The sequence below is a fragment of the Orcinus orca genome, chromosome 10 (genome assembly GCF_937001465.1).
Source record: "Orcinus orca chromosome 10, mOrcOrc1.1, whole genome shotgun sequence".
Classification (NCBI taxonomy): domain Eukaryota; kingdom Metazoa; phylum Chordata; class Mammalia; order Artiodactyla; family Delphinidae; genus Orcinus; species Orcinus orca.
In genome coordinates this window covers 62,470,993-62,498,470 of record NC_064568.1, presented here as the reverse complement: position 1 = coordinate 62,498,470, position 27,478 = coordinate 62,470,993, and the positions used below count along the sequence as shown (strand labels likewise).

At 38.0% G+C, this 27,478-nt stretch overlaps 1 protein-coding gene across 4 annotated transcripts in view; it reads right to left on the bottom strand.

Moving 5' to 3' along the window:
• DST (dystonin) overlaps positions 1–27,478 on the bottom strand; it is a 494,628-nt gene that overhangs the window by 235,239 nt on the left and 231,911 nt on the right. For all 4 annotated transcript variants that reach the window (XM_012532210.3, XM_033424298.2, XM_033424315.2 and 1 more), the window contains exons 6-8: positions 4,558–4,647; positions 2,234–2,311; positions 467–559 (exon numbers count right to left, since the gene is read on the bottom strand). In XM_012532210.3, coding sequence (XP_012387664.2) covers positions 467–559; positions 2,234–2,311; positions 4,558–4,647 — 261 coding nt within the window. The remainder of the gene's footprint in view (positions 1–466; positions 560–2,233; positions 2,312–4,557; positions 4,648–27,478) is intronic.

Genomic DNA, 27,478 nt, shown 5'->3' with positions numbered 1-27,478 from the left:
TAAAAAAAATGATACAAATGAACTTATTTAAAAACAGCAACAGACTCACAGACTTAGAAAACAAACTTACGGTTACCAAAGGGGAAGGTGGGGGGAGGGATACATCAGGAGGTTGGGATTAACATATTCACACTACTATATATAAAATAGATAAACAACAAGGACCTACTGTACAGCACAGGGAACTCTACTCAAAATTCTGTAATAATCTATATGAGAAAAGAATCTGAAAAAGAATGGATATATGTATAACTGAATCACTTTGTTGTACACCCGAACCGAACATAACATTGTAAAGCAACCATACTCCAATATAAAATTTAAAATTAAATTTTAAAAGAAAGAAAGAAAGCCTGAAATTTATCTTCCTCCTTTGGATGTGAATGTGTAATTCACCCTTCACATGAACCACCTGAAAACTAGCAATGAGGCTAAAAGAAATGACAGTTAAGAAAATCAGGCTTACCTGAAAGTGCAAAATTATTGTCCATATTAATCCCAAAGTCAATTTGGGATTTCCATCTGTTATGTCATCATTTCTAATGTTCACTAATTTCACCTGTTTTGTATGTGAAGAAGAGATAAAACAAAATATTTTTCAAACCAGCACGAGTTATTTTTATCTACATAAAAGTGATTCAAAATTACAGATACAAAAAAAAAAGCCTGAATAATTTAAATAACAGTAATCCTTAAATTACTGTTTTACCCCCATCCCCACTCATTTTCATTGCAAATTATAGAGAAACTACAAAGGAAAAAAACCTCAATATTATTTTGGTTTTGTCTTCTACAGCAAGTATTAAAAGTACACTTGTCAAAACAAAAAACACAATTCAAGCGAAAAGTCCTAAATACTTAAGATTTTTAAATTAGAAATAATTTTGCCTTTTGAAAACAAGCGTTATTTTACAATTAAGTAGGAAACTATTCTGAACCACCAAATAATTTTAACAACTTTCTTACACTTCGGTCATAAAGAGTATTTTAAAAAAAACAACTAGCACTATTATTCTATTTGTCTATCATAGATTGCTACCAAGATAAGTAACTATATAACTCACTGGACATTTGGAAGACTGTTCAAAACTTTAAAAATAATACAATAATCAGACTTAAAGCTTATCAACTGCCCAATTATGCATTCAGGTAAATAAATGTAAGGATGATATTTAACATTTACTTCCTGGTAAAAGAATTAAATATCTATCATGAATTCAAGAAAATGATACCTAACATTTTACTTCCTGGACAAATCACTGCCAAAAATATTTCGACAAGGAGACATAATTAACCATTAATCCTTCTGTAAACTTCCACTAGAATAAAGAAGAGTAAGGCAAATACCAATATCATTTAAAATATAAGCACTGAGTATTTGCTAGAATTTAATAACTAAAAGCACTTTGATGCCATAATAAACTAAATGAAGGACTAATAAACAGACAGTGTTTCCTGCTCCTCCTTGCCTCCTCTCTTCTCTTCCTCCTACTCCATTAAAAAGCGAAATTGTTGCCACCTCTGATTTCTCACTGTTTTCAGTAACTTTCAATTATCCTGAGTTTCTTTGATTCCTCCTTTTTCTACTAATTGAAAATTACCAATTATTTGCCTTATATCTCTATAATACACAATGCTACCAAATCAAGATCAAATCCAATACGTTGTTCATTCTTTTCCAACATTTCTTCTGAAACCTCAAGCCAGTCAGGGATTGTTGTCAGAACTGTTTTATTTTTAACTACTTCTAGATTATCCAGTTGTATCTACTTATAAAAAATAAACTATTGCTTCCTCACTACTATGTATTAAAAATACATATGTCAAGTTTTTTAAAAGTATTATGTTAACTATCTTTTATAAAAATAAGGTAATTTTAATAAAAAATAAAGTATTGTCTCCCTACTACTAAGAACTGTTCATAGACATTCTTAACATTCTGTTGCTACTAAAATGTCATTAAATTCCTAGGCAAAAGCATTCCAGTTCCAACAGAAGGAAAACTCAGTAGCTCCTATTCAGATGGAAATGTAGCCACTTACACCTACTATTAACCTCCTTTTCTTTGGAACAAATGTTTAAAAACATTTTAAAACATCTGTCTCATGAAAGCACAAGTTTAATGATTATAATTCACAGTCAACTTTAACCTTTTCATTCCCTGACATGGTCCTATGCATATTTATTCAGTCACGTATGTTTATATGATTACAATCTTTGAAAAACATCATACCTGGCGTCTTTTCAAATAGTCAAGTGCAATTTGTACATTCTGTAGTCTGTGAAAACGCATCCGACCTTTCTCTCTGGGCTAAGAATAGAAAAATGCAGGGTATAAAAAACACTGTATTTTCTGATACCACTGATCATGCTAAATACACGTATGCTGAATATCCTATATAAATATACTGTATGCTCATCTTAATATGTCAAAACAGTATTTACTGTTTGGGTAGATCCATTAAATATTTTAATGATATTTTAAATTTTTTGTATTATCTGAGATTGAATTTAAACTTGGGATTTTTCTGAGTATTATTTTATTTTAAACAGATCCTTTATTCCAAATATTTAAACAAAAGAAAAAGAGAAAATACCACGGAACATGTACACTTTTCATATTCACTATCTTATAATTCTAGCCTACAGTTATTAGCTACAGATGCACAAAAAGAATTAAATACCATTCCCCATTTTGCCTTCTTAATAAACTTTGAATCAAGAAGGTTTTTATAATCATATATGTATGGCATGTTAATGAAAATGAGGTAAAGTAGCATCAGTTAGTATAAAAATCACCAAGAAGGAGAAAGACAGTGGAGGTTTACTTAGCCATGATAGAGGAAGAGAGAAAAGCAATTAAGGCCATGTAATATATTTCCTCTTTATTTTATTTTCATTTTGCACAAAATCGGTTGGACTCGCTAATAGTTTTACACTGCTTGGGGATGGACGTGATGATTTGCTGTCTCAGGAAAACTGACAAACCGTTAACTCTTTTCCTTGATGCCATTTCCCTTAAGAAATGTCACAAGTTAGCAGAAGGAAAACGTAAGGAAACAGACCTGAGAAAATGTTCAACAAAAATGCAAAGAATGGAGCTGAAATTTACCACATAATATCTTCCAAAGGGAAAAAAAAGAAAAAAGAAAACTGACAGCTGAGCTGCTCAAACATGAATAGGTTGCTGAAGCCAAAGGCAGCAGAATTAAAACAGACAGCAGACCACAGAATGGGAAAATAAGTTCCATATAACAGGAGAAATGATGGTGATGAATTCCCCACTGGATCCACAAAAGCACAAATTCTAATAAAATCAGGGGGCTCTAGGGACATGATGACAAAAGAAGCACATCTGTCTTGCAAAGGTAGGCTGAGTCAGTTGAGTGTCACCGGGATTAAACAGCTCTGTGAGCCCTGTCAGGATTCTAGCATTTTAAGTATTCCCCCCTAAATAAAACGAGACATATAAGGTAGGTAAAGAATGTCCCTCAAATACCTACTGCCAGTAGGAATGATTTAAAGCATAATCTTAAACATTAATGTCCGTAAGTTCCTTCAAATAAAACAAAAGACAGTTATGTTGGAAATATTAATTTCAGAAGTGGAACAGATCTGCATTAAAATTAGTGGGCTGGTTGTAAGATTTCCATACTTATACAAAAGGTATATAAATTTCTTTAGCTCAAATGCCCTCCTGTAATTTAACCACATATGTTCGAATACCATGCAGTGCACAGAAATACAGAAATAAATTTAAAGAGAAAATATGTCCTTTGTCCAAGTTGCTGGTACACACACATCCATCTCCCTGCGGGTTTTGGTCCTTTCTACAGTTTTCTAAAAAGGAGCCCAAACCCGTGGGTTACACTATTGTGTTAGCGCTCACCGCATGTAAGGCTAGGTTAGTGGAGTTACGGGGGCGACACCTACCCCCTTATCCTCATCCTCCACATCCTCATGCTGTTCATATTCGCATGCTTCTGTGGCACTCACCAATCGTAAGGTCTTCAAAAAATCTCGTTCCCTTGGCTAATGAATATAACAGACAGAAGATAGGACAGCAAAGACACAAGACAGACCAGAAATGAAAAGAAGAGCATGAACAGAACTTAATGAAGGAGACCAGGTAACCAAGAAGGGGGAGAAATGTTCACAAAAAAGGAGATGACACCTGTGGAGGGGGTTAGACCATCTGTCAGAAAGTGATGCTTATTTCCTTGCTATTTGTGAGTCTTTTAATAGGGGGTTATATTATGCATCTAACTTCTGATAAGAAAAAAAAAAACCCAAAGGTAAAAAAGAACAGAAGTAGTATTTTAATTATAGAATTGATTATGTAAGCAAGGTCATCAAAGTACTTCCATCTCCCAAATGCACAGCATTTAAAGTCTGAAAATGCTTCATAATCTAACCAGAACTTTTTCCAGGCAGAATTCACAGCAGCTCAAAAGATGAATGCTGCAAAACTCTGAACAGTCTGTGCTGAAAACAAATTAGTCATATGCAAAAAGGATTACATGTTCTTCAAAATAAATTATGAAATTTAAAACTTACCAAGGTGTCTCCTGAAAGAACCTCTAAAAGAGAGATCAAATTGTGTCCGTCCCTCAAGTCTTCATAGAGATCATTCACGTGTTTTCGAACCTACACAGAAAAAAGCAATTTAAAATTTTCGGTCCTAGAACCCAGATCACCCTTAAGACTCAAACAAGAAAGGGGACAAGGAGAAAACATTCCTTCATGTACATGTGTTCACTCATGTAGTGTTTTTAAAAATATTAGTATTCTCTCACTACTTAAAAAATAAAATTTAGGGCTTCCCTGGTGGCGCAGTGGTTGAGAGTCTGCCTGCCGATGCAGGGGACACAGGTTCGTGCCCCGGTCCGGGAAGATCCCACATGCCTCGGAGCAGCTGGGCCCGTGAGCCATGGCTGCTGAGCCTGCGCGTCCGGAGGCTGTGCTCCGCAACGGGAGAGGCCACAACAGTGAGAGGCCCGCGTACCGCAAAAAAATAAAATAAAATTTAAAAACTAAAAAAATAAATTTCAGATTAATAATTCATACAAGTAAAACTGTTAAATTTTTAACACAACAGAATATATAAAAATCTGGACAACTACATAGAGTTACAATTTCCAAAATACAGGCAATGCCCTGACCTGAATCATGATTCCTGATACAGCAACCAAAGCCACCTCAGCAAGAGGGGTGAGTTTTTATCCCCCGGTTGGTCTTCCTAATCTCTGGGCCACAAAATCCAGGATGCCAGAGGCACACACTCCACACTTTAAAAATCCACAGATGTAGGCTGGGGAAAGGGTACATGAGACTCTGTATACTGTTTTTGAAAATTCCTGTGAGTCTATGGTAATTTCAAAATAAAATGTTTTTTAAAATTCATATATGTGAGGTCATAAGACCTCTGTCCAAAATTCTTCTGCACAGCGTAAATCTTCCTGTGGTGGAGAGTTTTCTTTCTTTCTTTTTTTTGATACCTTCTTTTTTAATATTTTACTTTACATTTAAGTAATTTGATTTACAATGTTGGGTTAGTTTCAGGTGTACAGCAAAGTGATTTAGTTATACATATACCTATTCTTTTTCAGATTCTTTTCCCATATAGGTTATTACAGAGTACTGAGCAGAGTTCCCTGTACTATGCAGTAGGTCTTTGTTGATTATCTGTTTTATATATAGTAGTGTATATATGTTAATCCCAACCTCCTAATTTACCCCTTCCATTGGAGGGTTTTCATAACCACATTTACACTAGCTGCAAGTTAACAGGCCTCGTTTAAGTTTCTGATTTTAGACCTCAAACCACCAAAGATTTCCCCCAAACTCTGCTAGCTGGCCACGCAGGGACACTTCCTGTGAATGAATGCTTGGCCCACTGTAAGGTGTCTGCCAGACAGACAAGGACAGAGCAGGCTGTGAGAATGGCTGTCCCACAGTGGGCTGGTTCATCTCCACGTTCTCACCTTTGGGTGATTCTGGGCTGCGTTACTTTGCGCTGCGCTCAGGAAAGGAGTCAAGGAAGTGGTCCAGAAAGAGGCAGAGACCAGCATCCCCCTTGCATCACTTGGGCACAGCCCTACATGCTCCCTGTCTGTGTGGTACACTCTGGAGGTTTATACACATGAGTCAAACTCCTTTGCGCTTGCAAAATGTCAGGTGAATATACAGCAGAAAGTAATACAGAGATCCAAAGTATAGTCAAAACTCTCTGACTACAGAGCAACCAGCAAGAAAGGGCCTAATGGAAACTAGAAGCAAGGCTTTGATGGGTAAGTCTTCTGGGTCTAAAGAAGAAGCTAAATTTTATTATCTTAACTGACTATCTACATGTTTTGCAGTATGTTTTATCGTCAGAAAATATTTTTGATTAGTGAAGAAAAAACTTCCCTTAAGAGTTTCGTATCAAATTTACCACCTCCTATAACAGTATTTTGGGACTTTCTGCCTAAGTCACAGAACGTTTTAATATTCCATTAATTTAATATTCAATTATCCATCTATGCATCATTACTACAAAAAATATAGGCATTAAACTCAGGCCCAACAGCTCTAAGTAATTGCTAATTCCAATAGTACCTATAAAGTGGCAAGGAAAACTGAAACAGTCAAATTACTTTTAACCAAGTGTCCCCATTTTCACAAGCTGACATTTTTATTTTGATTTCCTAATTCCCAAGGAATATCAGCTGACTCTTTGGTGTCACAAGATACAACAGTAATAGAAAGCTCAAAAATACTTCATTTTTCTAAAAAAAAAAAGAGTATATCATAACACATTTCAGGCAATCCTTATTTAGAAAATCTATACATATCCAAATAAGTTACAAAGAGATTATTCCTTCCATTAAATATTGGGTTGGCCAAAAAGTTTGTTCAGGTTCTTCCATAAGATGCTACGGAAAAAACTTTTTGGCCAACTCAGTATTTACCTTCCATTCAATAAATACCATTAAATGACAATCCCCTGAAGTACTCAATTACATTTCAGAGATGAACCAATTTCCAAGGATCTTTTCAGGAACAAATCTATGACATCCATGACACACATGCGTGCAGAAAAGCAACTTTATGAAATGAGCACTAATACTTAATTTTCTACTCACATACTACTCACTGTAAGAATTCACCTGGCCTCATTCCAAGTCATGAGCTTGAATTTATAAGCCCAAGGGCCTACTTGAAAACAAGACAGAGGATGTCCATAGATGGATGAATGAATAAAGAAGATGTGATATATACACAGTGGAATATTACTCAGCCAGTAAAATGAAATCCTGCCATTTGCAACAACATGGACCTTGAGGGAATTAGACTAAGTGAAATAAGTCAGACAGAGAAGAACAAATACCATATGATTTCACTTATAAGTGGAATCTAAAAAAACAACAAATGAGCAAACGAAACAAAACAAAAATCACAGATACAGAGAACAGAATGGTGGTTGCCAGAGGGGAAGGGGTATGGGGAGTGGGTAAAACAAGCAAAGGGGATCAAAACATACCAACTTCCAGTTATAAAATAAGTAAGTCATGGGGATGTAACGTACAGCATGGTGTCTATAGTCAATAATATCGTAGCACATACTTGAAAGCTGCCAAGAGAATAAATCCTGAAAGGTAACTTTGTCTGGTGATGGATGGTAACTACAGAGTTTTGTGGTGATCATATTGCAATGTATACAAATATCAAATCATGATGATGTACACCTGAACCCAATACAATGTTATCTGTCAATTATACCTCAATTAAAAAAACAAGGCAGAGGAGCTAAGCTTGTGAATTTCATGCACATCACTGCATTTAAATCTATGTACTCCTCTATGTATCTCCAGTGTAACCAGAAAGCAGACTAACTCTAAGAGCCTGAGCAGGGACATGAGAGATCACATATATATAAACAATATTATGCAGCTCCTGACCCTTGGCCAGCTGCTGAATCCCTCAAAATAGACAACTCCATAGTGCACGTCTGACATCTTCAGAAGGTACAGTAGGTCACAAGTGCACGGTCAGGATGGGGTCCCGCAGGGCAGTAACCAACACACAGAGTTGAGTATGCCATGCGCTCTGGTCCCCTTTACCCACTGAGGCCTGCCTGAGTCACACTTCAATCCACATGCACTTCCTCTGTCTTTCTCACTTCAGGACAGTTAAAGATGGGGTGTGATTAATAGCCAAGACATGGAAACAACCTAAACGTCCATCGACAAACGAACGGATAAAGAAGACGTGGTACATATATACAATAGAATATTACTCAGCCATAAAAAAAGAACAAAATAATGCCATTTGCAGCAACATGGATGCAACTAGAGATTGTCATACTGAGTGAAGTAAGTCAGAAAGACAACAACAAACACCATATGCTATCACTTATATGTGGAATCTAAAAGAGGACACAAATAAACCTATCTAATGAAACAGAAACAGAGTCAGAGACATACAGAACAGACTTGTGGTTGCCTATCTATGAAACAGAAACAGAATCACGGACATAGAGAACAGACTAGTGGTTGCCAAGAGGGAGAGGGTTGGTGGGGGGATGGACTGGGAGTTTGGGATTAGCAGATGTAAGCTTTTATATATAGAATGGATAAACAAGAAGGTCCTACAGTATAGCACAGAGAACTATATTCAATATCCTATGATAAATCATAATGGAAAAGAATATAAAAAAAGAACTATTTATATGTATAACCAAATCACTTTGATACACAACAGTAATTAACACATTATAATCAACTATACTTCAATAAAAGAAAAAAAAAGATGGGTATGATTCTGAACACATATTTCACAGGAAAGCAATTTCACAACTTGCCAGATTGAACCAAACCATCTACATCAGGGAAACTTTCCACAGCAAGGTGTCCTTTTCCACCATCATATTTATGCAACAATAAAGAAAAATCAAATTAGGCATGTTTAGAGAAGAAGACGATGATGCCAAGTAAAACCACGTTAGGAAAAGAGAAAACATGTTATAAAGGGGAAAAAAAATAGGATTTTAGTTATGTTTCTGCCATAGGTCTCATGAACTAGTACCAACTGCCCAAACTCTCTGAGCCTCAATTTTCTCACCTGCAAAATGAAAGTTTGAAAACAGAAGGCCTCGAGTTCAAATCAGAGAACAAAAATTCTGTGATCTGAAAATAAAATTGTCATTGTTTTAAAAAAATCAATGTGTCAACTTAAAAGAGAAAATATGTAAAATGGAAAGCTACTCTTAAGTCTTCTGGCTTAATTTCTTAAGAATTTTAGAAAAAAATACATAAATAGAATAATTTAGCTTCTATAATGCTTTAAAACATCCTGAGTCATTGGTTATCATGGAATATTGCTTGTTTTTCCTGTCTCAGAAGATCATTCTGAGGGTCCAGAGAAATACTGTATATGAAAAACACTATATAAATGTAAGATACCATTATTCTCATCTTTATCACTCTGTATAAAACAAATGCCACCAGTATTAACAAAAATAAACAAAAATATATAAACGATGAGTTATTACTAGGCATCCAACCCTGTTTAAGTGCTTTATAAGTAATGCCTCATTTTCTTCACCACAAAAGAATAGGGTAAAAGAGAATGTTAATTAAAAATTAAATATCAACATTATGGAAAAAAAGAAAAAAATTAACATTATGGGGAAGGAGTGGTAATGGATGAACTGCGTGGAAATAACTGGGGTCCTAGAGAAATATCTGATCATGTGATCAACTGGGGATGAAAGAAGGAAGGGATTAAATAGTTAAGCTGACACAGAAAAGCCTTTTATTTTGTCCAAAGTCTGTGTCATAGATATTTGGCCTGGTAACTTTCCTTCACAGATGACTGCAAACTGCCAACAGTCTCAACCTTCCGCTTTCACTTTTTAATAAAACATTCTTTCTTCCCATTTTGGATATTCCCTGTGGGACAAAAAACTGTCTGAATAAACAGTGCTCGAGGAAGTGATGAGCAACGTGAAAGCACTTTGAGACACTCTGTGGTTAAATTATATAACTTGAGTTACGTAACAGGGATGAAGCATCCTTTTCTATATTTCATACAATACTTCCAGAATTTTGCAGTTTTTTAAAACATGTGTACAGCATTGCACCTACAGTTCACCCCTAGAGGGCGCTCATCTTTTGCTTAAGAAAAGTTTCCTAAGGAAGGGAAATAAAAGTAGAAGGAGGTTAGGCTGAGATTCCAAACAAGGTCCTGGTGATGACATACTAAATACTTCCGTTTTATTTTTGATAGAGAACAGAGTAGATCATGCCAGGTCTGTATCATCTAAATGGTTTAACCGTTCAAAATACCACTCAAAATTTTTATTTTGTTAACTTGTAATTGTCTGATTTTACATGGGCTAAATCAAATTCAACTTTGAAGATCAGATCATCATATAGCTGCTTATGTAATGTTCAAGGATACCTTTCTCAAAAGGCTGACTCTGCAGTGGTTGATGTCAATCCAGACAAATTCCACAAAAATTTTACTTCCCATACCTAATTTTACTTCCCATACTTCCCATACCTAAACTGGAGCTGCAGTTCAGTTCAAGTCACCAAATATTTAGTAAGCATCCATCATATGCCAGGGTATCAACTGACTTCTAAGGGTGCAAAGTTGAATAAGAGCATGCCACCTCTTGAGGCCCACAGGCTAGGATGACAGAAATTTACAGAGGGGTCTGGAGTCTGAGAAGTCCCCCCACAAAGATGGGAGTGTTCCAGGCGGAAGAAAGAACCAGAACAAAGAGCCAGGTGAGGGTGCATGCAGCTGTAGGGTGAGTTTCAGGGAAGGAAAGCACCTGTGAACCAAGGAAACATGAGGTAGGGGATGAGGGTGGAAGGGGGCCAGGGCGTGGAGGGGGCTTGACCTGCCACCTGAACAAGGACAGACCTTCCCTGAGCAAAGCAAAGACAGCCACTGAAGGCTTCCACGCAGAATGAGGACACAGTATCTGACCAATATAAACCTTCTAACTATCTTGAGCAAACCTGAAGCACAGATAAAGCCCCCAAAGGTCCAATCTGTAGGCAAGGATGGAGGAAAGGTATCTCGGCTGGAGCGGGGGCGGGGGGAAACAAACAGAGGCCACTTGGTAAAATGCATGCCTCCCAACCCAGCAGCAAGGAGCAAAATGCCAGAAAGGACTGCCAGGCCTCTCTTAAAGCAGTCCTACATCTGAAGGACACAGTATTCTGGAAAACAACCCCTATCTTTAGAAAGCCGCATAAATAATAAAAGAAGGCTTGTCCCAAGTGAGAGCGCCTCACTGCCTTAGGTGGAGAGAAAGGGGACAGTCAGCTGCAGGGAAAACTATAAGTGAAAACATTTTTCAATGTAATTTTTTGACTTCAAACAAACACACTCAGGAAAAATAAGCAACCACATTCTCCTGGGAGAGCTCCTTACAAGTCCTACTCTATTAATATGTTACAACATAAATTATTGATAAGTAAACTGATGCTTTAAAAATACACAGAAATGCTTCAAAACAATGTATTCGCTTAGGTGCCTTATCTGAACAGTTATTACAAACTTATTTCAGTACTATTTCTTTAAGAATGGTGAAAAAATAAAACCACAGCTCAGACTCTTCCTAAATTACAATAAATTCTAAACTGGTGCAGGTAAATATAAAAGGGAAATATCTTTATCTGATGTAATAAAAAGGTGATCATGCTTTTTCCTAGGCAGTATATTAGGTCAGCATTAAGGCCATACATAACTTATCTCCTTCACTGTTTTTTAACCATAAAATAAAGATATTCGTCATACATCATAGGGTATTAATGAATAAAATAATGAAGAGTTTTAAACAAATCAGTGTTGGCCCTAAGTAGCACAAATAATCTGTCCACTCCATATTGGACCTGATTAGTTCTCGGACAAAGAAGATTTCTCTTTTAAGCTTTCAGGTTGACGATCTACAATCAATTAAAAAACAAGCAAAAAACAACAAGGTCTTCTCTAGTCTTTCACTACAAGGTAGAACTATAGGTTGTTAAATAAAATAAGAGCATCTTTCTTACTGATAAACACTTTATGATTTGGGGGCATTTTAGTCACGGTTTCACCCAGGTACTTCTTATACTCTCTTCTGTACAGCTTCACCATTGTTGTAGGAACCTTTACAAAAGGCGATTCCGATTTTTAGAAATTTTAAAGCAAGAAGCTCTTTTCTGTAACAATTTGTTTGGGGTTTGGTGGCTGGTTCTGGTTTGGTTTGGTCTGATTTGGGTCTACCTTTCCTTCCAGGTCTTCCCTTCAGTCCACAGGAAAACAGACAAAAATCTATTTTTGCATGTGTCTCCCCATTGTCCTGTGGATCTTTTATCGCCTGGAGACCTGTATACGCCTTGATGCTAAACACTTATAAGTAATGTAATTGAAAGGGAAAAATGAACTTAGAAATCAATTACTCTGCATATTAATTATTTTGTATCTGCCCACTGTTTTTGAAGTTAATTTTCATTAAAGATGTGGTCTAGGGACCTCCCTCCTGGCACAGTGGTGAAGAATCCGCCTGCCAATGCAGGGGACACGGATTTGAGCCCTGGTCCGGGAAGATCCCACATGCTGCAGAGCAACTAAGCCCGTGCACCACAACTACTGAACCTGTGCTCTAGAGCCCGCGAGCCACACCTACTGAGCCCACGAGCCACAGCTACTGAAGCCAGTGCGCCTAGAGCTCACGCTCTGCAACAAGAGAAGCCACCCCAATGAGAAGCCCGCACACCACAACGAGAATAGCCCCCGCTCGCCGCAACTAGAGAAAGCCCACGTGCACCAACAAAGACCCAACACAGCCAAAAATAAATAAATAAATAAATTTATTTTAAAAAAAAAAGATGTGGTCTAAACAACCTCTATACTACAATGTCAAACAAAGGAGCATGGGTTCACAAAGACATCAGCGTCATCCACTCCATGTAGGCTTTAAAAGGTAGGAGGGGGCTTTTTCAGATGAGACTAAAGGATGTCTCTGCCCAAGACTGTCCTGAGGGTCAAATACAGCGATGTTTTGACAGGAGGATGTGGGCCTCTCCTTTTAAAAGTTTATAAAATATCTTCCTAGCTCACTACTTACATAAACCTTTCTTTAAACTATTTATCACTTCAAGAAATCACAGCAAATCCTAATCTATCAGAACAGTTTTCAATGATAACACAAGGAAAAGGAAAGGTAACAATCACTGGCATTTTTATATTCACCTCTTTCCCATTCACCTTCTCACAATTTGGGCAAAAGGAAGAAAAAGCTGGGAAAATGGGAATCAGAATCACTTACTTCTAATGAATATTTAATAAGCTAGTCAATGAAACTAAATTTTGAAATAAACGTAAATGTGTGACTGCAGTGATGTAACAAGACAAATGATGACAACTCTGCCGAATACTTTTAAACCAGTGATGCACTACATGAGCTCATATGTGTCAAGTCCTAAAAACAGAACTGGATGTAAAATGAGCCTGTTTGACACAGGTAACCCATAGCTACAGTATCAAAGTCCTGCTCCGTTATCACCAACATTTTAAACAGATTCCACTGTATTGTCAAATTCTAGCTTTTACTGGAAAAGTTTTGAAACAGAATTGTGCATATTTTTCAAGAAAAATCATGTAAAATTATTTTCTTAAACTTTCATTTAGGTTACAGACATGACCAAAATTTACAACTAGTTCAAAAAATGTGTATGTCCTCAATAAACCCCCACTTAATGACTCCAACATCGTAAGTTAGGTTCAGATTAATTATTAGAAACTGGAGATGCATTCAGGTAAATATATCCAGTTCCCAGATGAAAATAAAGACAGCTCCTGGAATAGAGAAACATACCAGTCATTGCCCCTTAATGCCAAGTCACTTTAGCAGACTGATTTTCTTCTTAACACCTGTCTATTATCCATTTCAAAGAAGCCTCGACCATGGTTGGCGATAAGAAGGAATAACTTTGGGGGTTGGAGGAGGGGGAGGGAGGCACCGCAGGGCACCCAGCAGTCCAGAGTAAGAGCTTTGAACACTGAGGAGGGGGCAGGAGGACCCTCAGCAGCTGTTGAGTGGGGAGAGAAGAGTCCAGGAGAGGGACAGAGGGGAGTGACAAAAACTTTGCTTACTGAACACTTTTGAGCTGAATCATCTCCTTGGGGCTTGTTTCAAATGCCCTACAGGCTGTCAATGCCAAACCTGTTCCACAGTAATTCAACAATGAAGTAGACACTTGCCCCAAATAGGAACTGTCCTCTTTCCTTTTGGCACCATGTAAAATACCTTTTACAGGAACCCTCCTACACTGTTGCTGGGAATGTAAGTTGGTAACAGCCACTATGGAGGTTCCTTAAAAAATTAAAAATAGAGCTACGATATGATCCTGCAATCCCACTCCTGGGCATGTATCCAGAGAAAACCATCATTCAAAAAGATACATGCACCCTAATGTTCATTGAAGCACTATTCACAATAGCCAAGACATGGAAGCAACCTAAATGTCCATCAACAGATGAATGGATAAAGAAGATATGGGGGGGGGGGTGTTGTGTGTTTTTGTGTGTGTGTGTGTGTATATAAAAGGATGGAATAATGCCACCTGCAGCAACCTAGAGATTATCATACTAAGTAAGCCAGACAGAGAAGGACAAATACCATACAATATTGCTTAAATATGGAATCTAAAAAAATGATACAAATGAACTTATTTACAAAACAGAAAAAGACTCACAGACATAGAAAACAAACTTACGGTTACCAAAGGGGAAAAGGGTGTGGGGGAGGGATAAATTAGGAGGTTGGGATTAACATGTACACACTACTATACATAAAATAGATAGCCAACAAGGTCCTACTGTATAGCACAGGGAACTTTACTCAATATTTTGTAATAACCTATAAGGGAAAAGAATCTGAAAAGGAATATACATATCTACATATATATATAGATATATATAAACTGAATCACTGTGCTGTACACCTGAAACTAACATGATATTGTAAATCAACTATACTTCAATTTAAAATTTTTTTTAAATGAATAAAATACCTTTTACAACATAGCTGTTTATAGCAAAAAGAAGCACAATCACAGGGCACACAGAAAAGCCAAGAACCAACTGAGCCCTCAAGGACTAACTTCTCCTTCATGGAGGATGACTAGCCACTTGTGTGCCACTTGCTGGAATGGTTATAACATGAGTCAGGCTGCAGGCTGGGGAGGAAGCGGGACCCTCGTGGAGAGAGTAGGGCAGATACTGTGGGTAAGGCGCCAGGGCGGGGGAGCCGGTGAGCAGGGCTGCCTTCTGGTCACACCAACATGGGCACTTCCCTCGTCGCTTTCAGAACACTGGGCGAGAGACTTCCAAAGGGGGATGACACAAATGGTTGCTTCATGTCTTTTGAAGTCTCAAGGAATGGAAAATCTCAGGGGTCTCTCAGGAGCACATTTTATAGTTCTGAGGCCTTAATACCATGATGCTCTCTGATACTTTACATGCAACTAATTCACTCTTCTTTAAACATAAGCCCATGTCCTCAAGTCCTTACAAGTAAACAACTGAGAACAACTGGTTGCATCCTCTTCATTAAACCTTTGAAATAACCCGGGATTATGACCAAGACAACTGCAATGGGGAGATGAACACGGAAACTATTTTTAAAGACACCCCCAGACGATGCAATTCCTCTGTCTCTGCTCTCATCCATGCTAATGCCTAAAACCTCTTGCCTGTTAAAATGTTTTCTTAAATCCAGATGAAACTCCAAGGCCCCCAGTACCATGATTTATATTTTCCAAACTAAAACCACTGCTAAACATATCTAGGAAACAGATATGTTTGGAGGGAATCATAAATACTGGATTATTCCATTAATTACTTAATGAAAAAAAATTTTGACAAATGTTATATATGCTGTTGTTGAAACGAATCTCTGCCACAGAATTATATCTTCTGTGGGAAGATTCAAACTTGCAAAGATGCCATCAATTTCATCAAAGTGATCACCTCCCAGGGATGGAGTGGGAGGCTGGGGTTAGCAGATGTAAACTTTTATATATAGAATGGATAAACAACAAGGTCCTACTGTATAGCACAGGGAACTATATTCAATGTCCTATGATAAACCACAATGGAAAAGAATTATTAAAAAAAAGAAGGTATATGTATGTAAAACTGAATCACTTTGCTGTACAGCAGAAATTAACACAACATTGTAAATCAACTATACTTCAATTTTTAAAAAGTGATAATCTCCTAAACGACATTACAATTTTGCCAAATTTCCAGATGCCAACCTGTTCGACAGAGACTCATAGACCACAAATGCTCAGCGGCTACTCCACGCAGGTGTTCACGACCAGAATCAGAGGCGATGCCCATGTATATCTCATACTAAAGCCTAAAATCTAAGTGGACACTATTTCCCCTCCAGCCCCTGTTCTGAGCATCCTCTCTTTTAAACAGACACATTTCACCAAGAGTAGGCTGGAACCAGGTACCACCTAGCAAATCAGGGGCCACATTTCCAAAGGTGAACCCAGGACACAGCTGTGGGTACACTGCAGGACATGTAGGTCCCAATGCCTTAACAGGACAGCTGCATGTCCAGTCCCAAAAGCTAAGAGAATTTGAAAGGAATGTTGGCTGAATAGTTGAGGTCATATTCTCAAAGCCCCCACTGTCGGTGGTATTTCTCTGCTTGCTTCATGGTTATTCCTTCTACCCAAAATGCTGTTCTGTCCCATTCCTCCTACAGTTATTGAATCTTACTTTTCCTTCAAGGTCAAGCTCTAATGTTGCCCAAACCATGAAGGCTTCCCTCTTCTGCCCTCCCACATTCCTTGGTTTATACCAAGACACCGATCATCATTTTCCTTAAAGAATAGTTTTACATATATGATATACACAAGCATAAGCCCCTTAAAAGGACAGAGCTGTGTCTTAGGGCCTCACTATAAATGCCTCATGCTTTGCACATTACCTTTCACACAGTAGACTGTCAAAGAAGTTTTGTTCAATAAATAAAAGATTAGTCATCTGTACTTTGCCTGTGACCTTAACCTTGCCCTCGGCTGTGGGCCCCTGAGTGCCTGCCCAGTGATGGGGAAAAAAGAGAAACTCAGGAAATAAAATTATGAACTCCACCACCTACTTCCCAGCAGGGGATTTGTCTTTGCCTGCAAGGCCCACCACAGCATCTGTGAGAGTTAGTACCTGGCATCGTGCCCTATCACACAGGTGGAGCTAAATAAATGCTGCTGAAGGACTAACACGCAGAGGGAGACCGCCATTCCTGAACACCAAGTCTTCTAAGTGTTCCCCCTGACCCATCTAAATTGGTGTGATAAATGACCAATGACAGAATGGTGTTCATATAAATCAAATTTCAAGACTTAGTAAAGAATCTTTTAAAAAAGTTTTTGGTAAAAATATATACATCAATGGAACCCAATCCAGAAATAGACTCACACATTTATGGACAACTGGTTTTTGATGAAAGAACAAAGGCAATTCAGTGTTGAATCTTTTCAACAACTGACGCTGGGAAACTAATATCTATGTGCAAAAGGATTCATTTGGACCTTTTCCTCAAAGTGGATCAGAGACCTAAATATAAGAGCTAAAACTATACAACTGTTAGATGAAAACATACAAGTAAATCTTTGCGACCTTGGCTTAGGCAAAGATATCTTATAAATGACACCAAAAGCATAAGTGATAAAAGAAAACTCAGTAATAAGAGGGCATATAACCCAACTAAAAAATAGGCAAAGATCTGAACAGATACTTCACCAAAGATACACAAATGGCCAATAAGCACATGAAAAGAGGCTAAATGTCATTACTTGTTAGAGAAACACGATAGCTAAAATCAAAAAGACAGACAAGAACAAGTATTAGCAAGGATTTAGAGAAACCAGAACCCTCACACATTGCTAGTAGAAATACAAAATGGTGCAACCACTTTGGAAAATAGTTTGGCAGTTTTTTAAACTGTTAACTAGATTTACCAAATGACCCAGCAATTCCACTCCTAGATGAATATCCAAGATAAATGAAAACATGTGTTCATACAAAGACTTGTATGCTTATGTTTATAGCAGCATTGTTCATAATAGCCAAAAAGTGGAAACAACCCAAATGTCAATCTACTGTTAAACAGAAAAACAGAACGTGATATATGAATAGAATGGAATACTGCTTGACAATAAAAATGAATGAATACCTGCTACCACATGGACAAACATCGAAAAACAACAACAGCAAAACAACAACAAAAACCCAATGCTAAGTGGGAGAAGCCAGAGCCAAAAAAACACATATCATAATGATTCTATTTATGTGAAATATACAGAAAAGGCAAATCTCTTGAGATATCAGTGGTTTCCTAGGGCTGAGGGGAGTGGGAAGAACAAAGCAAATGAGCACAATGTTTCTTTTCAGGGCAATGGAAGTGCTTTAAAATTAGACTGGTGATGATGTCACAACTCTATAAATTTACTAAAAATCATTCAATTTTATATACACTTTTAAAAAGTGATTTTTATGGTATGTAAAATATATCTCCTAAAAGCTGCTCTTAAAAATATTTAACTCACATTCCCTTTGAGTTACTGAGTGGCAGAAATGTTTGCACATGGGACATGTTTACACTCATCACAATTCAACAGGAATTAATAACAGTGCCCAGAATATAGGACAGGATGTCAGACTGTTCTAATCTGGAAGTACACACAACAGAAATACATTTAAAAGCATGTATAATTTGTATTTATTGAAAAAAGTTCCAAAAATAATTAATATTTAATTAAATAAAAGGACTAATCATAATACTAATAAAGCTGGAAAAGCTGGCAATGCCAACCACTACAAAACCTTTCATCTAAACGAAAAAGGAGAATCTATCTTAGAAGAGCAAAGAGTAAATGGAATAGTCAAATTTAAAGGGCTACCCAGTGATCTAGTTGGGAAACATCTAATTTGAGGGACAAGGGACACATTTTCTCGGCTTTTCATCAGCTTACTTACTAAACTCTTATTTGAAGTGGGTGTATCTTTCATGACTACATCTTGACTCAAAGAGGATTATCACAGAAAGAAAATTTTGCCTAAGAAATAGAGCAATGTACTGAGCTGGCCTTTTCAAATACCATTTTGTTAAGTAAATGAAAGAGAGAAGCACATTCAGCAAAGGAGCTGTAAAAAAATTAATAAACAAAAACCTCAACTAAATAGAGTCAGGAGACCAGCAGAAGGAGCTCTCAAGCCCTGTGATGACAGCAGAGCCCAACAGAAAGAAGGCTTATCTTCCTTGCTGGCGAAGGCTCAGCCAATGAAAAGCCATGGACTCTTTGTTAATTACAGCCCTCCCACCTTCCTTTCCACTCTATAAAAGCAGCTCCCTCCCTGGCCATGTGGGGACTTGCACATTGCTCCCCAAGGCTGCAGGCCCTGAACTGCAATTGTCTGCAGATCTTGAATAAACCATCTCTGCTGGAGAAATATCTGGCAGTCTAATTTGTTTCAGGTCACTGCAGCTATGGTATAAAACTACATTCACAGAACCATAGCTGGCCTTACATGTAGGAAAAGAAAGCCATCTTCACAAATGGATTTGGAGGAAAGTGAATACACACAAAATCTTACCCTAAATATATACAAAACCTCACCCAGAGATAGAGCTCCACAAATATTTTCTGTGACGAGCCAGACGTTAAATATTTTTGGATTTAAGGGTCACGTGGTACAATAATACATAAACGAATGGCTCTGGCTGGGTTCAGTATAATTATTTATGGACAATGAATTTTGAATTTCATATAATTTTCATGTGTACCCAAATAATATTCCTCTTTTGATTTGTTTTCAATTCTTTAAAAATGTAAAAATAATTCTTAGCTCATGGGCTGTTCCAAAGGACAGGTTGTGGCCTGGTTTGGCCCTCAGGCCATATTTGCAGACCTCCCACCAGAACTATCACCAAGATATTTGAAACACAAATACCCTTAGGAATAGCAACACATTAGTCATTATCAGGCCATTCCTGCAAAGGAGATGAATTATCCAATTGCCTTCCCTTCCCATAGCAAATTCAGAGTGGAAAAGACTAAGATTTACAAAATAACATTATCTTGCTCTTTTCTGAAAATAAAATCAGTACTTGTTCTTTGGAGAAAAACTGGAAAATGGTTAAGACTAAAGGAGTTATCCTTCGACAAAGGAGAAAAAATCCGTAAAGGTAAGTAAACAGGTAAACAGGTCAACACATACTAAGGTAGGGAGGTGGAAGGTCACAGATAATGTAAAAGGAGTTGACACATGGAGTAGATAACTTTGGCCCACGCTCTTGTTATACAGCTGTGATTACTGGGTAGACTTTCCTTCAACTCATTTTCTGCCTTCAACTCAAGGATCTTAACAATTTCAAAAGTAAAAACTCAAACAGAACATGCTAGAAAAAGAAAGATATGACAAAAATCCTATCATATAAAAATGAAATAAAGGAGATGGAAGTATTGACAGAAAAGTTTTAAGAAAGGGACAAAATAATTTCTTCACATATTTAAGAGCTGACCTATGTGTTTTATACCATTCTGAGGGGCTGTCCCAAGATAAGAGGGTGAGAGTTATAATAGACAAATTCTGGGCAATGAAAGACATAGCTCAGCTACAACTCAAGTAGACCAAAAGTGTAAGTTATCTATAAATTAGAAAACCAATGACCCATAAGAAAGGCTGTGAGAAAACATTCCTGCAATGACAACCAAATTAACTAGATCCTGTCCAAATCTGGGATTCGAATTAACACAAAATTAATTAAACTTGCTTAAAAGCAGTCATTTCCAAAATTCTCCTGCAGGATTTCTCAAAGGGATGTTAATAGATATTCTTTGATAAAAAGAATCCATGACCAAGTGAATTTGTGAAACACTGGATTTAACAGGGTTCTTTACCACAAAAGTTCAGTCTTTAATATGCTAATATGTACTGTAAATCTCTTCAATCTGGGAAGGCTGCTTTCCAAACTCTTGGCAAAGGAAACCTTTTTATCCCCACAAGGCATCTCACAACACTGGTGTCCCTGGGAAGCTGGTTTGAAAAATGCTGCTCTTTGCACAGAAAAAAATATATATATGTTTTTATTTGATCTTGTCAACTCTGGAAAATTAATTTTTAAATCCAGCAAGAAAAGTCTTAATCAGAAATTAATTTACAAGACAAAAGTTTGGAATTTAACAACCAAGAAGAAACATTAAAACTGCTCTATTATAAACTCACAGGTGTAGAGAACAAACTAGTGGTTACCAGTGGGGAGAGGAAAGGGGAGAAGGCAAGATAGGGGTAGGAGATTAAGAGGTACAAACTATTATGTAGAAAATAAATAAGCTACAAGGATATACTGTACAACACAGGGAACACAGCCAATATTTTATGATAACTATAAATGGAGTATAACCCTTAAAAATTGTGAATCACTATTTTGTACATCTATAACTTACATAACATCGTACATCAACTATACCTTGACTTTTAAAAATTGTTCTGTTATATACAATGCTCAGTAACATCAAAGTGTCTGCAAATACGGCTTCTTAAGTTTTTTAAGCTTATGTATAATAAGAGTTAGATGTTTAAAACATTTGGGAACAATAACATATTGTGAGATTAGAAAAAGGATAACCCTGAAACTCATTAACTTGGACAACAGATCTATAGGAAACATTTCTACTTATAGAAACTGTCAGGGCACCTATATTATATCTTTTTGGTATAACTGTACTTAAATCTAAGAAATGGAATTTTTACACTATTCTTTAAGAATTTATTAAGTAGTACTGTTTTTTGGAGATTTTAAAGCACTGCTCTGTGGATTACTTTATCTAGGCTAAACTCAACCAGGGATGTGATAGCACACAAATAATACAGTGGGCTGCCAACACTCACAGCATCTCACCTCAACTGCCATACCCACAGGAAGGAAAAAGGTATTAGCACGGGCCTCAGCCAGACCATGAAAAACACACTCTCTTATTTAGAGTTCACCATCTAACTGGCATCCAACACCGTAATAGAAAAACAACACTGCCCCTGTACATACTGGCCGTCCTCTCTTGTCAATATATAGGCAATAATATGACTCAAACCCATAAAAACGCAAACATCAGGACCACCAGTGCCACTGTTATGGAAGAGAGGAGTACAAACCTGAAGCTCTTTGATGATCTCAAACGTCTCTAAAGAGGGCACTATTCTCTGTTTTACAGATGAGGAAACAGAAACTTAGAAAGGTTCAAAGTTAATTTTATACACACACACACACACACACACACGTACAACCGAATCACTGTGCTGTATACCTGAAACTTACACAACATTATAAATCAACTATACTTCAATTTAATTTTTTAAAATAAAAATAAAAAGAGGGAGAGGCTTTTATAAATCCACACACACACAAAAAAAATAGGTTCAAGGTCACACATCTCTAGCATGTGAGCCCAAGCAGCTCAGTCCAGGGCCCGTGCTTTCAACCACCACACTGCACCACCTCCTCTGGGCTCCACAGCACAGTGAGGGAAGATGTTGCAACAAGTAGGACTAGCTTAGAAAAACCACCCACCAGGACAGACTACAGGCATGACTAGCTTATTTCTATGCTGCCTTCCTACCCGCCCTACCCCCAGGCATTTGTTTTCCTCCAGCCTATCTGAGATTCCACCATAGACATATTTATGGACTGCAATGAATCTGGTGCCCATCAGTCTTTTCCATCAGGGCTTCCCCCAGACCCTCACAGAGACCAGCTACCCTGGGAGTCCAGGATGGAACGCGAAGAGTCAGGAGGACACACTCACGCACTGGGCCTCTGGGGAAATGGCGGGGGGAGTGTAAGAAATGAACAGAGAAACAGAGCAATGTTTGAAACCTACACCTCTATGGGAGTCCGGGGGCCACTCTAGTGTGTTATGGCTCCTTGATCTCAGGACTTAATTAAGCTCTTAACATCCGTATATCAGGACAAGCACTAGATTGCATCAAGGGCAGCCCAGTACCCTAGTTCAACCACATGGGGAAATGTAGTTCTCTAAAAATGACTGACATATGTGAAGGACTGTAAACGCGTAGTATCAAAAAACGATCTGATCCCAAATGCCACGGTGTCCCTAAACTTTATTTGAAAACTAGTAGTATATTTCCGTGAGAGTTTTTTTTAAATCACAAACAAGAGTACTTGAACAATTTTGAAAAGAAACTCTTTAAGCAGGTATGAAAGCCATAAAATAATATATTTAAAAGTTCCTAATGTAAGACATGTGGGGGGAATTTCCTGGTGGTCCAGTGGTTAAGACTCTGCACTTCCACTGCAGGGGACATGGAACTATCCATGGTCAGGGAACTAGGATCCCGCATGCCATATGGCGCAGTCAAAAAAATTTTTTTAATTTTTAAAAAAAATTTTAAAAGACCTATTGGTTGCCAATAAATATCATTTCCCATACCCCTATAATGGACACGTAAAGGTTGGCATACTCCTGGATCAATTTTGTTTTCATTCCAATGGAATTGGAAAATTTTGGCAATGAATGAATAAAATGCATTGTGAGGAAGTAATTAAAATAAAAATATATTCTTGTCCATATTATGCTGGTAGATGTTCTTACATTTATTTCAGTTATTGATTCTGTCACAAATGCATCTCAATACCATGCGTAAATATTAAGCAACAGCACTTTAGTAACGCTCTGTATTTCCTGTATACCATATCATACACATTTCGTTGGAAAATCCTAAAAAAGGTAGATCTTTTGCTACTTTCATTTGTGAAACGTATCCCTCTTTTTTTTTTTTTTTAAATTTTTTGCAGTACACGGGCCTCTCACTGTTGTGGCCTCTCCCATTGCGGAGCACAGGCTCCGGACGCGCAGGCTCAGCGGCCATGGCTCATGGGCCCAGCTGCTCTGCGGCATGTGGGATCTTCCCGGACCGGGGCACGAACCCGTGTCCCCTCCATCGGCAGACGGACTCTCAACCACTGCACCACCAGGGAAGCCCCGTATCCCTCTTTTAATTGAAAATAAAATAGGTAAAAAAAAAGTTGTTAAAAGTGGACATCTTATGCAAATTATTATATACAGGATGGGTAAACAACTAGGTCCTACTGTACAGCACAGGGAACCAAAAACAATCTCCTCGGATAAACCATAATGGAAAAGAATATGAAAAAGAATATATATATGTATAACTGAATCACTTTGCTGTACAGCAGAAACACAACACTGTAAATCAACTATATTTCAATAAAATTTTAAAAACTTAAAAAATTAAAATTAAAAAAGTGAACGTCTTACATGAATACATCATAAGTGAAAGATTAAACATTAACCTAGACTAATGTGATATAAATTGAACCAATAATATGAAAACTCCTTAGAACACGTCATTTGAGGGGAACTATTCAAGTGAAGTGACAAGAGCACGTGAAGACTTAGGGAAATCATCAATAAGAGAGATATTTGTCCGTATATTTGTACTTTCAAGATTATAAAGTAATTGAGTTGACCTGTCAGGTAAATGTAAATAACTAATTTACAACTAAGGACACAGAGCCTTAAAAATGTCATATTAGGGCTTCCCTGGTGGCGCAGTGGTTGAGAGTTCGCCTGCCAATGCAGGGGACACAGGTTCGTGCCCCGGTCTGGGAAGATCCCATATGCCGCGGCGGCTGGGCCCGTGAGCCATGGCCGCTGAGCCTGCGCGTCCGGAGCCTGTGCTCCGCAACGGGAGAGGCCACAACAGTGAGAGGCCTGCGTATGCAAAAAAAAAAAAAAGTCATATTACTTGACCAAATTTGTGCATCTTTAAACTTAGGTTTGTTAGATTCCACAGCTGTTACCAGCTTTATACCCTTCATGATCACTTAGGGTGGTGTAGCTTTAATACACACGTGAATCCTTAACAGATAAAAGAACAGTTAAAAACCTGCACTGAATTGAGCCTATGACCACACGTCAATCATCTCAATTAAACAAAACTCTCAAATACTAGGCATGTAAAGTACAACATGATTAACGTAATTAACACTGCTGTATGTTATATATGAAAATTGTTAAGAGTGAATCCTAAGACTTTTCATCATAAGAAAAAATTTTTTTCCTTTTATTTTATATCTGTATGATTCAATGGATGTTCACTAAACTTATTGTGATCATTATTTCATGATGTATGCAAGTCAAAACATTGTGCTGCACACCTTAAACTTATACAGGGCTGTACGTCAATTATATCTCAATAAAACTGGAAGAAGGGAAAAAAAGAAATTCTTTAAGCGGACATCAGTGTCAGAATACGTTAGCACTGTGAATCCACAGCCCAGGTCATTGGCATTTAGTTTAGCACTTTTAGACGTACACAATAGTCTTCCCAGCTCCAACGGCTTCTGATCAAATGACTGTATTATATAGGCAACTGTTTCCAACCTCCTAGGCCAGACCAATGTGACCCATCGCAGCCCCTGACACCCCGACCACTTTCTGTGTCAAGTTCTCCCCTACCCACCCTGCAGAGCACAGCCCCTCTGCGCTCTCTCATCACTGGTTTCTGCCTCCTACTTCTCTTCCTTATCAGCCCCTTTTAAACCAGTTTCTGAATCTTCCCTCAGGTTTGCAGCACAGCAAACACTGACCAGGGCCCGGAAACAGGGCTTTCTGTTAGATTCTATGGAAAGGAGCATCTTAGATAACCTTCAAAGAAACCTAGCCACACCTGCATGACAGGGCTCAGGATACACTACCCCAAACAGGGCACCTGGACAGACTGAATGTTTTCTTTAAGCTGAAGGAGCTGGGAAACAGCAGGTGCTGGCAGGGCTCTGTCATTCCCCCCACCCCCCTCTCCTCTGAGCAGGTCATGAGACCCTCATGTGAGAGGTGCCCTCCCTGTACCTGGAGGAAAGGAACATCCTTATCTCTGCAGGTGACAAGAATCTGAACAGACAGGCCTTCCTAAGCTTCCCCAGTTTATTACTCTCAGCTCACACCCTTCTGTCCTGTCACATTTTCCCAGGACCCTCTACCCTGCATCAAATCTAGTGTTAAAAACACTCAGGTTTAACGGTTTCCTCGGGTCTTCATTTCCTCATGAAGGTTCCTGGATCACACAAAACTCTTATGAAATACATCTGTATGCTTTTCTCTTATTAATCTGTCTTTTGTTCTACAGCCCAACCAAGAACGTAGAAGCGTAGAAGGAAAAGATTTCTTCTTCCTTCCCTACCTGCAATAAGGCTACAGAGAATCTACTAATATTATCAGTATATTATTAGAGAATTCCCAAGTGAGGAAAATCTAGCTCTAGCCAATACCTGCTAAATTCTGAACTGAGGAAAATAGCGGTGGGTAAGTATGGCAAAGCTAATTTATTTTTTTACTTATTTATTTATATGCCTTTAATTTATTTTTATATTATACTTTTATTATGTGTATTCTTATTTATTCATATGTATTTAATTTATTTTTATTATATTATATTTTTGTTATATGTATTTATTTATTTATATGTATTTAACCTTAGATAAATACATTAATCTCATCTATTAATATGAGTAAACTTCCTACCACCAACACGAATGGAGAAACTGAATTATGCCATGGAAAAAACAAGCAGAGGCCTCAGAAGGATGATCAAAACATGGTGCTGACGATACTCCTGTTTGACTTGGGGCCTCAGTTTCTGTCCCTGTAGCCCAATAGGTATCTTCAGCTTTAAAAGAAGGAAGTCATCACAGGTTTATTTTTCTTCCAGACTAACTTTTATCTCACTCCCAACAAAGCAACACTTTTTACTTTCCCATCACAGTAGTCATAGTTCTGTATTATAAACTAGGGAGGGAAAGTTTCATCTGGTTTCAGATTCACTCATGCAGCAAAAAATTCCTCAGGGATCTGAGGGAAACAGTGTATCAGGCACTGCACTGGGGCTGAGAAGCCCTGTTTAGTGAGACAAACACAAGGCTGTCCTCATGCGGCTTGGAGTCCAGTATAAACAACAAGCCAAGTCTTCTGCTGAAATCCACCCACTACAGAATGTGTGCACTGGGGCTTCCCTGGTGGCGCAGTGGTTGAGAGTCCGTCTGCCGATGCAGGGGACACGGGTTCGTGCCCCGGTCCGGGAAGATCCCACATGCCGCAGAGTGGCTAGGCCCGTGAGCCATGGCCGCTGAGCCTGCGCGTCCGGAGCGTGTGCTCTGCAACGGGAGAGGCCCCAACGGTGAGAGGCCTGCGTACCGCAAAAAAAAAAAAAAAAAAAAGAATGCGTGCGCTGAGTTAAAGCCCTATATAACATGACTTAGGAGGTGTCAGCACTGCTGATCAAAGTGTAATTTTTTCTTTGAAAAATGCCTTAGTCAAGTGCCCTTCTCTGATTAAACTGTCACCTTCAGGAATGCTGCTTGGCTTTTTCATATATTTTA